At 31.0% G+C, this 14,740-nt stretch overlaps 1 protein-coding gene across 2 annotated transcripts in view; it reads right to left on the bottom strand.

Annotated features, from left to right (window-relative positions):
* LOC124543240 (dipeptidase 1-like) overlaps positions 1-14,740 on the bottom strand; it is an 84,617-nt gene that overhangs the window by 34,274 nt on the left and 35,603 nt on the right. The window contains exon 2 of one of the 2 annotated variants that reach the window (XM_047121383.1): positions 4,126-4,173. The exons of the other annotated variant lie outside the window; for it this stretch is intronic. Coding sequence (XP_046977339.1) covers positions 4,126-4,173 — 48 coding nt within the window. The remainder of the gene's footprint in view (positions 1-4,125; positions 4,174-14,740) is intronic. 2 annotated transcript variants of the gene reach the window in all.

Below are 14,740 nucleotides of genomic sequence, written 5' to 3'. Positions count from 1 at the left end.
AATTCTAAGCTGGATTAAGACTCAATTTCAACTGATTGTGCTGATACACAATTGTGTCGACAATATAATCGATATTCCTTTTAGCAGATGGATTAAATTTTGTTTTATATATGATAATCGTATGTTATCATTTATTAACATTGAATTTATCATATTTTAACATTTTGAATGAAGTCGAACTAAGCGCAATCACAAACCAAATCAAATGTAAATGAGTAAAATTTAATTTAATCGTATTATGACCGGATTGGACTGAATCGTCAAAATTTATAAGTCGTTTGTTGCATATTTGAAATTGTAAATGCTATACAAATCGAATAATATAACAAAATACGAGAAATAGAATTTAATATATTTCAGGCGAATGGACAACGATCATTTAGACAACGAGAGATACGAAAACTCAAGTGATCGGAGATTTTGTAATGTATTGAAAATGTATTTGCAAAGGTGAACTATTACTCCTTATCGTTGATACATTACAGCTTTTATACTACAAACTAGCGACCCACCCCGGCTTCCAACACGTTCACAGTTTTTCAGCCAAAAGACATTAAAAAAACTGCATTAAAATCAGTTGCGTAATTTTTAAGATTTACGAATACTATGGATAGACAGCGGTAAGCGACTTTGTTTTATACTATATTATGATAAAGTTTATTGTATACTAACATAATTATGTGTATTTTCAACCGACTTAAAAAAGGAGGAGGTTATCAATTCGTCTGTATATTTTTTTTATATTTTGGAGTCGGTGTCAGCCAAGAAAACCCTACAGTATATCTATCAAAAAAACAATACGAGAATACTTTAAGAAATATGTTTTTTACAAATTACCTTTATACGATAATGTACTGGGTCAATCAAGGGACTCGTATCGCTTTTCTCTTTTGAGGCGCGTATCCGTAACTGACACCGGCTCCAAATGTAGCAATGATTATAACTATATTTAACATTATATAATCATAAATCGACTTTTAAGGAGTCTAATATTTTTCATTTAATTTTAATTAGGAGGACTCTAAAAATATGTTGAATACGCATTTATTTTCATTACCTTTTAGTGCATATTTATTTGTTTTAAAATAGTGTTTTGTTTGAAGTCGGTTTTTGTTTTTGTTACATTTTGTATTTATTTTAGATCAATATGAAGCTCTCGTGACAAATATTACTTTATTTATTACAAGTGACTCGCTTCGCACGAATACAATTTCTTAATAAAGAAAATGTTAAGTGCACTTGCAATATAAATATAAGTGGTCACTTATATATTATTATATTTGTTTTAATATTTTTACAGATAAGCTCATATGTTACCTTCTGCATATTAACTGAAAATATAAACTTATTTTAGCAATATATAGTGTATGTATTTATCTACGGTCTTTGGTGTTCAATATCAATAATTCTACTAATTAACATTAAAAATATAAAATATTTCATGTCGCTTTTCTTAACAAGTGTTACGGCTTAACTATAAGAACTAGGGCGCACTGTTAACTTTTGTCACGGTGACTGTTTCGTCACTCTTGTCGAGTACATGAATATGTATGGAGGTACGGCACACTACGACGTGACATTTGTGTCTGCATCTGTACATATTCACGGACTTGACAAGAGTGACGAAACAGTCACCGTGACAAAAGTTACCAGTGCGCGCTAGTTGTAACCCTACACGTCAGTGAAGATAAATTCCAGGCCTTCTCACAGTCCCTTGCCTATCAAGCTACTGTTAATAAATTTATACTGAAAGCACATACTTGTAATTCCGTAGATGATACGGATTACTATTGTTATGGTGTAATACATATATGTATGAATATATCTACGAAGTTACGAATGTCTACGAATTGGTACATGGTGTTGAGATATCGAGCTCCATTAGGTAGAGATAGAGGAACATGCTAAGTGTCCCGTTTTTAATAACTGTAATATATGTTTGTGTATTATTAAATTGTATGTGCAGTATATAATTTTTCAATTTATCTTAACCCTTCCCAAATTTGTTTCAGAATTCAAAGGTTACCTGGAAAAGATCGCTGCTTTAGCGATAAGGCCGCCTGTTGCATTCATGCAACTTTTTAATATTAATCATTGGGTATGATGTAGCATTAAGTGTTGGTGCAATAAAGCATGAATAAATAAATAAATATTAAATGAAATGTTATTCTTGTCATGCCTGTAGTAACACTAACAATGTAATCGAAAAAAAAACTAAATTATTGTAATAGTGCTGTTCAATTAACCTGCTGATTGCTATATATGCTATTTAATGATATAAAAGTAAAAAAGTACAGTAACAGCCTGTAAATTTCCCACTGCTGGGTTAAGGCCTCCTCTTCCATTAAGGAGAGGGATTGGAACATATTCCACTCTGTCCCAACGCGGGTTGGTGGAATGCACATGTCGCAGAATTTCGATGAAATTAGACACATGTAGGTTTCCTCACGATGTTTTCTTTCACCGCCGAGCACGAGATGAATTGTAAACTCAAATTAAGCACGTATATATATAGTGATGCTTGGCTGGGTTTGAACCAGAAATTATCGGTTAAGATGCACGCGTTCTAACCAATGGGCCATCTCAGCTATATTTAATAATATATTTTTAGAATAACCTGGACATGATTATCATTTATCTAACATAACGAATGAATTAAGATAACAAAACTAATTTACCTACAAATCAATTTCAAAATCACAGCGGATAGAACTTTATCGTGTAGACTTCAACACTAAACGTTACTTTGAATGGTAATAACAAACGGAACATTAAAATATCTAACAATAGAACTAACACAAAGTACGCGAGGTTCGATCGGTTCACCGACTCTTCAAATTTCAATCGTTTACAGAAATCCCTTAGCTATAATAAAATTCAAGAAAATAGAAAAGTGGATATCTTCTTTCAAAGTCAACAGAAAGGTAAAATTGCTGGGAGATTACTACGTCATTACCTCGAGGCTTAACGACATAATAAAGGAGGATGTATTTGAATAAAAACAAACTAAAATAACGCTAAAGTATGTACAGATACACGGTGATGTGACGATACTGAACGATATTGAAATGAATTTAAGTGTTAGAACAATAAACTATGAAATCAAAAATATAATTAATAATCGTAAATCGTGTGTATTAATTCTTTATATCTTGTACCGCGACTTGACTCGCGCTTAAAAAAAAAGACTATGTCCTTTCTTGGAGATCAAGTTTCCTTTATAAAAATTATCATGTCATGAAAGAGCGACATATAGACAGACAATACTACTTTCACGTTCATAATATAAGAACTCAAATATTTTATAGTTAAAATTATTTAATTTTATATTTATATATATTTTATCTAATTTAATTGTATAATGAAATAAATTTAATATTTATTTAATATTTGACATGATGAGAGACTAGAAATACATCCGCAAATCGTCTGAATAACATATACGATATTGAAGTACTGATTTCATACAATTGTGTTAAATTGTTTATTACGTTATGCGAATGATTCGTTTTAATTGTTATGTTTAATATAATTGTTTTATGGCTTTGGTAGATGAACGGGTAAAAGGGGTTTAACTATTCCTATATACTAGCTTTGCCCGCGACTACGTACGCGTTTGAATTAAACTGGAATTTTATAAATAATTCTTAAATAAGAGTAGCCTAAGTTACTTCTTATTACACCAGTTATCCGCCAGTGAAAGATCCGTTAAAATCCGTCGAGCTGTATCAGAGTTTAGCCGGGACAAGCAGGCAGACAAGTATTGTAAAAGACATATGCGGTTAGTATAAAGCGGTTATTTTAGTATTATAAACAGATACTCCAATTTTATTATATGTACAGAACAACCAGTAATATTTGGAATAAGCAGTCACCTTTGGAACCAAGATGTTATGTTCCTTGTGTTTCTAGTTTTACTGGCTCGGTCGTCCTTCAAACAACAATAATAGAATATATGATGTTGGGTCTATACCTGCCTTGATGGACTTGCACAAACTTGCCACCACAACCAGCTAGTGAAACGCGAGTCCATGTTTGAGGTAATATGATTATGATTTTCTCGAGAACTTCACAATGAAAGTGTAATTTAAATATAGGAAATGTAAAAAATGATTTTCAACTTACCTCCAACTAAAAAATTGGGTAACTTAATCATCCTTCTCGGTGGTTGACCTGAAAAGAAGAATACTTTTACTTGTTTTTCCACTTTTAGACAATATTTTACGTCAGAAAGTTGACTCTGATTAAAGCCATCCTTATAATATTCTACTATGGTTAGAATAATCTGTAATATGATAGAAAAGATTTATACAGACTTAATTTATATTATAATTAGGAATATAAAAATATTTTTAATTCTTACTGCATTGTAGCATTTGATATTAAAGTAGTAGTTATAATTATAGGTCAATTCATCACCTAAGATATGTTTACTAAGTAACAACGTAGCAATGTTTTCACGGAGATAATATGTTTATGATATAACAGTGATCAACCAAGAAAGGTAATTAATTTTCAAATGTCATTCAAAACCAAAATATACTTTATTCAAGAAGCCTTTGGAGTCGTTATTTAACAAACTATATATAGTGACGCTACCATGGAATTAATCATACTAATAATGAACAAATTTAATATAATATTTTTTATAAAGTAGCGACATAAGGTTTTACGGTTATAAGGTTAATCTAGACAAAGGTCAACACTTGTTATTGAATAATATTCAAGATGTATTCACGGCCACACTTCACATTCGATCGTCTCTAAGCTACAAAAGTAAATCTACTTGCGAACCCTATTTCCTAAGTGCCGTAGGGCTACAATTCTAGCTCTCTTGTACGCTGAAATGTTTTTATTGTAGGAGAGAAATTGTAAGAACTCTTAACCTTTTTAATATAACTTACATTATTACGAATTCAATAATTATATTAACAATTTATCAATCTATTGAAGTACAATGCTACTTGATAAATTTATGTATTGTTCTAAAATTAACAAGTGGAACATTTTATCTTCTTTTCAGTTTTTATTGATTTTATAGAAGTATTGATTTCATACATCCATTTCATACCAACCCGTATTGGAACAGCGTGTAATATGTTCTAAACCCTCTCCTTAATGGATGAGGAGGCCTTAGCCCAGCAGTGGGTAAAATACAGGCTGTTACTTTACTACTTTTTTTTACTTATAGAAGTATTGGCGGCATATAGCGGTCGGCAATGTTTTATGAAGATTTTGTTTCTACGAAAACGAAATAAGAAGAAGAATCTAGGTTCAGTTCTAGGTGCTGCTAAGGATTCTTTCTTTTTGCATTTACAAAGTTAGATAACGTAATTACAAACTTTTATTCTTATTCTATTATCCAGACTACACAGAGAGTTGGAAACAAAATTAAACATGAATGAAACTGACGCAAAGTTACTTATAAAAGAGTAAATAATATATTTACTTATATTTATATACATTGGTTACATTAGGTTCCCAATACTGGACAAAAGCGTCAGCAAAGAAATGATATCGCTATCCACATGTATTTTTAGTCCACAAAAAAACTACTTTTAGTAGTTTATTAAAACTCCTTTTTATGCAAACTCTTTTTTAATTAAAAAATATTAAGTCTTATTTATTATCAATATAAATAACGAGCTCTGTTATTATGCGAATTCTGTTTTATACGTATCATTTATTTTGTTATGAAACGGGAATTATGTATGAGCATTACTGCAGCTTTAATATTGTTGTGGTTGAAGTTTTTGAACGGTTTCACTACCTGCGAGGTTCTATTGAAAGATGAGAATGCTCGCTTAGAGCGAGAGTCAATGAACTTTGATAAGTATTTAATTTTTCTTTTAATAAATATTACAACAGAATATTGTGTGTGTGTGTGTGAGTACAAGTGAAATAGAAATATGAAACGAAATGGAATTTTAGTGTACTCTTTTAATTAGAGATCGGAGATTATTCCATTAGGGTCTTCAGTGAATTGATTCGACACTTTTTAATAAACCTTAATGTAAGTCTTAGCTACAAGCGCGGTATGTTTGAAAACTTTTTAGATCGAATATTCTGACATGAGGTCTACATTTCTTTTGAAGAGTAAGCCACCCTTCCTATAGTGCGATTTGTTAGTTTGACGTGTGGCAAATTTTCATCATAAGTCGGCATCCACGCGAAAAAATCCTTGACCACCATGTATAAGATAAATTACGTATTATATTATATGCCGGCACAAGATTCAATCCACACTCTTCGGTTAAAAGGAATGAAATTTCGGAATGATATAGCTTTCATGGCGAATATCGACAATATTAATGTTGCATTTTCCTTTTTAAATTCAAACGATTGAATAGTTTATTTAGTTAGCATTAAATAAACATAGTAAAATACTGTTGTGTTATTTGAATTTTATCAAATCACAAAATAACTCACAGCTCGTCCAAAGTTTAACTCTTACAATTGAACGTGTAAATTACACTTCGAACATAACTGGTGTAATTTAGGCTTAAAGGAATAAAAGTTCGAATGAAAAGCGGCAGTTTAAATACTGGGAGAGAGAGATCGAGGTCGCGCAAAAGTGAAGAAAAAAATATGTTAAGTACCGTTACAAATTAAAGCCTTTTGACGTTGCAGTCAATTTAAAAGACTAATTATTCCTTTTTTTGTGCGAAGTAATAAACGAAGCCAACTGCCTTAGATTTGAACTGAATCGAGTTTCTTAAGGGTTGTTGTAGTTATTTCTTTTATGAAATGACAAGCGGACTGGAAAATGGTACACCTGATGGTAAGTGGTCACCACTTTAGTGTGTGTGTGTGTTTGTTACAATTACAGGTTTTAATTACCGAATCATTTAATTTTTTATACAATGGTAACGACAACAGAAAGGGATAACAACATGTGCTTCCCTTATGCGTCAGCGAAGCTGCGTGCGGAAAATATTACTTTATAAAAAAAAGTTATGTTCAGATTTATCTTATATTAAAAGGTTTTTAAAAATACTATAATTGCACAGAATATTCTTTTCTAAGTAAACAAGGCTCATCTAAATTAAGGAAAGACAATGATTTCTGTTACCTTCTATCGATTCTCTCTTTTATTCTTTTATGAAGACCATTATCCAGGTAATAAAGACATAAATTCTTCGCATTCTTCGCAAATTGAGTTTCTTAGATTCTTTCTTCGCCGTTTTCCATTAAGTGAATGTTAAATTAAAGCACTTTTATTTTTTTTATTATTATTCATGATTTAATAAAAAACTCTTATAGAATTGTGTGTAACTTCTGTCTGTGTACCCAAGACAATTATTTTCTTTATCACTAGACATTTGAATCATTACATATAACAACTAGCAGTTTGATTGAGCCGGTAAATAGATAAGATTAACGTTGTATGTACATATGTTTGGTGGTATAAGTGCTTTAATGGCGTAGGAGTTAACCTACAGTTCTTTCTCACGTCTATAATAAGTTTTTATTTTTTTTTGGGAAACACTCTCGAATACCTTTAGATTATGTTTTTTGCGACCAGGTATTTTATTATTAATGTACTATACAAGAAAAACAAACGAAGCGTTCTAGGATCGAGAGTAGAAAAATCAGCTAGTCCAATAAAGCAAATAAAAGTAGAAGGTGGCGAGTTACAGCCAGGGGACGGATTAAGAGTTTTCTATTAACCACAATACAGGTCACGGGTTAATCGGTGGCACAATTTATGATGCTATTGTTAGAGAAAGAATAGCTCGTTAATGGTACATTCGAATTACCATACTAATTCTGGTATTTAGGTGTCTGCGTTCGCTGAATACATTCATACTTCAGTACAATTCACAGTTTCAATATTCCTCTATTTCACAAACAGTGAACAGATTATAGTTTACATTTTATGGCATATCGATATACAAAATATTTCAGTACGACTTTACGAACACATTCTAATATTAATTTTACAGGATTATATTACGTGTAATGCTTCCAGCGGTTGGGAATATGGACTATATGGAGAAGAACTGTCAATAAACTCAGCCACAAAGCAGATACATTAACTAAAATTAAAGAAATAAGGAATCCACGCTTTTTGTCGTCTAAATGATTCATTCATATTTTAATATTTATAAATTACTAGCTGTCATACGGCTTTGCTCTCGTAGAATATGAAAACACTCCTCAGTGGGTGTCATGATATGAAATTTTTAAAGTGTCAGAGATCAACAGCCTAAAATATGTTTTATGCTTCTATTTCTAAGAATGACAATACTTTCATACAACATTTTATCCCCTATCCAATCCTATTTTTCAATTAAAAAGGAGCCTATGTCCTGTCTCGGGCTATAGAGTATTTGAGTAACATTTTTCATTTAAATCGATACAGTTAGTTAGGCGTGAAAGCGAAACAGACAGACATACAGTTACTTTCGCATTTAAAATATAAGAATGGAATTTAAAAAGCATTATTGATCGTTTGCTTTTACTCTTTCATTCTCTTGTCTAAAACCAAGTTTTTCATGTACAAATGTTCTATATAAAATATTGGTTACTTCAAAACCACCGAACAATATCAATAAATGAAAAGAATAAAAAAAATGTTAGTTTTCTAGCCGCAAATGTCGAGTGCATTTCGTACCTACAATCGGTCGCGCGAAACACCACTTGGTCTCTTATATAACTTCCGTACCGTTTGCCGGTCGAGGAATTTCAATGGCTCTTAGGCCAGTACAAGTTCGACTTTAAACCGAATCGCGTTAGCGAAACACTTAGGAAATATAACAAGAAAAATAAAATTATATCTCGAAAATGATATAACATTTGCACTAGTCGCTATATATGAACGTCATTTATGCGTTAAATTATTTCTTAGCTATCTAAAATATATACAACAACAATAGCTAGTAAATTTCCCGCTGCTGGGCTAAGGCCTCCAGGTTTGGAACAAATTCCCCCACGCTGTTCCATATATATATGCGGGTTGGTGGAATACACACGCCGAGCCAAGATAATCCAGTGGTTAGAACGCGTGCATCTTAACCGATGATTGCGGGTTTGACCCATGCACCACTGAATATTCATGTGCCTAATTTGTATTTATAATTCATCTCGTGCTCGGCGGTGAAGGAAAAGAACGTGAGGAAACCTGCATGTGTATAATTTCATAGAAATTCTGCCACATCTAAAATATATGATAAAAATAAATTGAATTCGTTCAAAAATGTTCGCAGTTGTTCTATTATTGAGCATGAAGCAGAGCGAAAAACTGGGCGGATTTTAATAAACTTCGCGTGGTAGCTGATACTTTTATCCCAAACAAAAAATAGACGTTCGTGTTTACGAGATCGCGTAACATTTCAATACATTTCATTTCAAAAGCTACGTGTAAAATAACATTTATAATCCTTAACAAAACCTTCTAATTAATAAATACTTATAACTGTTTTAATCTGCATTCATATAATTGATATAGTAATACGAAATGCATATTATACTAATGGACGGAAAAATATTTGTTTACACGAATTGTAACGTAAGCAATGTCAAGTTATGATTAATGTTTAAAATTTAATCTCGCCCTACAATAGGGAGTGCGCGCTTCGACGGAGTTTTTGTATTTAGGTAAAGTGGTGCCAGGGCCTTTCATTACACGAAAATATAACTTTGTTATGTGTGCCTTGTTTTTATAATATTCAACTTTCAGCTTAAATATTTTTGATTATCGAACACTTTTCTTTATTTTGTTTGTGCTTAAGGCCAATACATATATTTTTAATACTCCGCGATCAACTTAGTTTATGTTTATGTTGACCTTACTACGGTTGTCATAAAAAAATTTGCTATTTTATTTTTATTTATGAGATTTACATTTCTTTATAAAATTTGAAATATAACTATATAGCATATAAGTGTTTGTAATCAGATACAAATATGTATTATTTACAATGTTTAAATTTAAACCAATCCGATGGTGAGAGTATCAGTTTTTTTATATTAAATATTTTGATTCGATTTCTGAAGGCTTTATTTTGGGTTTTCCAATTTGATGTTTCAGGGAAGTGTATGTTTCAGTTCAATGTTTCTCTGAACAAATACCTATTGAATAACGATCGTACATAGTTCTCGAAATATCATTGAAATATCCTTGGAATCCTATTAGGTAATATTTGATATTGGAATTCTATATTAAAGCTATGTTTCTCTTCAAGTAACAATTTCGTATATTTATAATTAGCGATTCGCCCCGATTTCACACGGCTACAATTAATCAATGAAGAAAATTTGAGCGAAGTGAATTATTTAATTTTTTTATGCATATCTATGTATGACAAATGAAAAATATGTATCGTATAAAATGAGTCTAAGTCATAGTGTGAAAGATAGATATAATTTATTCAGGGCTTATAGATTCAAATGTGGAAGATAGTTTTGAAAGAGTATTATATTTTAAAGTTATTACTCAATCCACTTCGACAAGAATAAAGTGCCGTAAAAATCGATTTTAATCTTTATTCAAATCTTTATCCCAATAATGATTAAAATTGAGAAAATGGGTTTGTAAGTAAGCTATATCTTTTAAAAAGTGAGTTAAGTAAAGAAACATACAAACGCAGACTTTTCTATGGACCTTTTTAAAACGACTTTTCACTATATTTTTTTATATATCTTAATAGCTAGCCTAAACCATATCAGCGTACAAAAAAGATTTTTGATTAATAATCAGCCATAGTTACGTCATATTGCTCAAAATTAAAAAAAATATATACGTACATATCATATATATACATCTTCCTTTTCATTGCTTTTTTAATTACTGAAAACATTATGAATAACCTAAAGAAATTAGAGAAAGAAAGCGATGATATACACAGATACACAAAGCTACTTTGTTACACATAATTTAAATAAAACATAAAAATAGTTCACGCGATTCCAAGTGGTTCGAATAAATGTAAAATCGAATGCAATGTTCTGAAAATTGATTCAAAGTCTATCATATTTTCATTCACTGCTAAATTTAAATAATTATTTTTTACAATTCTCCGTAATATTAAAATTTTAATCAAGTTAAATTGAACCTTGTTTCTATTCAGGATAAGATCGGATTTTCCTTAAGCGAAAGAATCAGGTAGAGCTTAATTCGTCACCTTGTTCTACTGCGGTTTTAGATATATTATGTGTATTCATTACATTTTATGTCTTTCAATCCCCGATCAAGATGAAGAATATTGTGTCCCTACATTTATTTTCCTTCACAGACGAAACGGGATGAGTAATTGTTAATACTTAAATGGTTCAGTAGTTTTTTGTGACGATTTATATTCACTGTCTTGGAAGATAGACGTGTTCCATAAAATATTTAGAATTAAAATTAATATTTGGTTATGAAATTATTTTATAATAACGGGCACTTTTTTAGCTTCTTTGTGGGGCTTCTAAGTTCGATCATAGGTGAAAATTATATTATATCGAATTGAAGATGATTTAAATTCCTTTGACATATGATCATACCATCAAGGTGAGTGCTACTGGCGTGTCACTTTGATATCAAGTAAAGGCAATCACGGACAAAGCCACATGTTACTCACCAAGAGGATCCCTACGCGTCTGTTTGACTTCCTGTTTCACTTACGTTTACTCCAAACGATCTCGTATTACAGAAACGGATATGTTGTAGTTAAAACGACTACGACTCACTTGGCATGTGTCCTGTTACTGAATTACGTTTCGTTACTACATAAACAAAAGATATTTATTGTTGAACTTTATATTCAATATCAATGATTATCTAATACACCGTATGTTACGTGTAAACGTGGGTTTGACCGCGTATTATTAGAACTCGGGGAAAAAAAACCCCTGATTTATCCATGCGTTTAATTTCTGCTTGTAATTCATCACATGCTCTGCGGAAAATGAAAATAGTGTAAGGAAAACATGCCGTGTCGAGAAAAGGTTCCTTTATAAATCATCGACCGGATTTGAGTGTGGAGTATTAAAGTTTTTAATTCTTATTTTCAACGAAAGAAAAAGTACATTACTATTATCATTATTTTAATTGAACACAGCTCAGTCAGGATCGCGTAACAATATGAGAATATGAATATTACTTTTTTAACGCGTATTTTATTAGATTACAACGTACCGAGTGCTATCGATAAGAGATAAGTTTTCATATCAAGAATTAATATATGTCTTAGGATCAGTACACACGAGGCAAACGAGCAAATGGTAAATGGTTAATTCCAGCCACTTATATTAAATCTCAGCTATACTTACGGTACTACCTAACTAGCTTAGTATGTTACCAACAATCACTACTAAAATTAAATGTTGTTACCAGTATATCTATATGAATACTATTACTGAAATGGCCAAAAGTAACTATTCCTATAACCTCTTTATTCTAAGACCACTGAATCGGTAGAGATAGTTCGAATTCTGGAAACAGGCTACTTTTCATTTAGCCCTTAAGGGATTGAATATTGCAGCGTGACTAAAAATAAGTGTAATGTCTAAGTAAGATCTGCAAGTGAAAACTGCGTCAAATACGTTACAGCCGATCCAGAGATTGGGTAAATAGACAAAAATTATAAAAAAATATATTCTGGTAATTGTACTTTGTGTACATACAAATGCATTTTATAAAAAGGTAATTATTTTAAATTAACAAACGGATACTCCAATTTTATTATATGTATAAAGATAGGTAGTCCTCAGGCGTGTAACTAGCTAGACATAGTATGCATAGTATGTCTCAGTGCACATGTAGAATGCTACATTAATAACAGGTGATATACTATTGCGGGTACTGAGCATTAGGGCGTTGTGTAATTTTCCAAGCGTAAATAAGGAACATATAAGAAAATATTTAGATTAAATTTTGCATGTAAACCGTGCTGATATTTATACTAATATCATAAATGTAAACCAAGATAAATTGATTGAATTTATTACGAAGCAAGCTCGAAATCCAGGGAAGGCTTTTTATGTAAAAAAATCCGCGTGCGATAACTATTATAACAAAAACAAAACTGGTGGACTTTTACAATCACTTTTGAATCGTCATTTAACAATTAAGTGAAACTACCACCGGTTCGGAGAGTAGATTCTACCGAGAGGAACTGGCAAGAAACTCAGTAGTTACTCTTTATCAAAATTTAAAAAATACAATCTTATTAGTTAAATACATTAATATATGTATTTTATGTATCCTGCCTGGAAGTCAACAGGTATTAATGCCAAGCTTTTTTATCATCTACAAAATCTTGTATCGAATAATATGCCTTTTTTACCAATGTATTTTTTATAAACGATTTAAATTTACGAAATGGCTAAGTCAAAAATATCCGCAATAAGTTGGTTTAAACTGATAAAAGGAAGCGATTAGTTGCAATATATTGTATACTTACTTCTAAATATGCCAAAAATAAATAGAACAGAGTTCCAAGTATTCACTGATACTACAAACATATTATTTTTATTACTATTTTCGTCACAAATCATTTTGTTACAGTAGATATTTGTAAGCAAATTTCATTGTTATTACTTCACTATATATTATTAGAAGACTTAGTTTTTCTCATTAATTATTATTAGAATTTGAAGAGAAGTGGTAACTAGCTAAAACATTTTAATTTTGATATAAACAATGAAAATCGTGATTGCTATTCGTGACTGTAATGTTTTAAGGTATGGGAAAAAAGGGGAATTAAAAATTGACGAAATGTTATTCTTATATTAGCACTACACTAAAACTTAACACTTTCCTAGTTAGGATTTTGTGCAAGTCGGTGTACATACCCAGAAATATTTAGTATGTATTTTATTTCTGTATTGTGACAAGTGCACACAAGGAATATAACATATTAGTTTCCAATATTGATAGCGTAATGTCTGGATTCAAGAACAATTTGAAATTACTTTTGATACTAGTAATTTAAAATCAATTAAACGGAGGCGTACGAAAATTGATTTTGTAAAACTCCTTAAAGAAAATAGAGTGCTATCAATACAGCGTAAGGGTTATTATAAGGCAGGCAGTAATGAATAAGGCTCAATTTTTATCACGTATATATCAAAAACTTAACTTACTTTTAGGAATTAGAAAGTCTCCGTGTAGCTGGGTAATATAAATATAAAAATATGAGACAACATCAAATACATTACTCTGATCCCAATGTAAGTAGCTAAAGCACTTGTGTTATGAAAAATCAGAAGTAACGAGTACCACAAACACCCAGACCCGAGACAACATAGAAAACTAATGATAATCTACATCGACTCGGCCGGGAATCGAACCAGAGACGTCGGAGTGGCCATGAAAACCTCTGTAAACACCACACGACAACGTAGTCAAATTATTGTAAAGGGTAATTATTGTGTTTAAAAATCTACATGCAATAAATTCTAGTTAAGACTTATAGATAAGATTATGTTATAATATTTCATTTCATGTAGTATTTATGGAAGAGGTATTTTAGAATTATTGTGTACTTGCTTTCGTTGATTCCATGTAGTTGCTGGTCTTTGGGTCTTTTTAAATGTGTTTCAGCTTTTCTTGACAAAAAGTATATAGAACTAAAAAAAAGATATCGTTTATATTGAGAGCATTTTTTTAAATGTTAACATATCACATATGAGTTCGATTTCAAATATCGTACATATTATGTCGCAGATATTTTAGAGGTTTTTTTATAGAAATGTGATACAGATGCAAATTAATTGGATGTATTTTTATGATTTAATCAGCGTACGCAAA

Source organism: Vanessa cardui, chromosome Z (genome assembly GCF_905220365.1).
Source record: "Vanessa cardui chromosome Z, ilVanCard2.1, whole genome shotgun sequence".
NCBI lineage: Eukaryota > Metazoa > Arthropoda > Insecta > Lepidoptera > Nymphalidae > Vanessa > Vanessa cardui.
The sequence above is the reverse complement of the archived record's forward strand: the minus strand, read 5'-3'. Positions and strand labels throughout refer to the sequence as shown.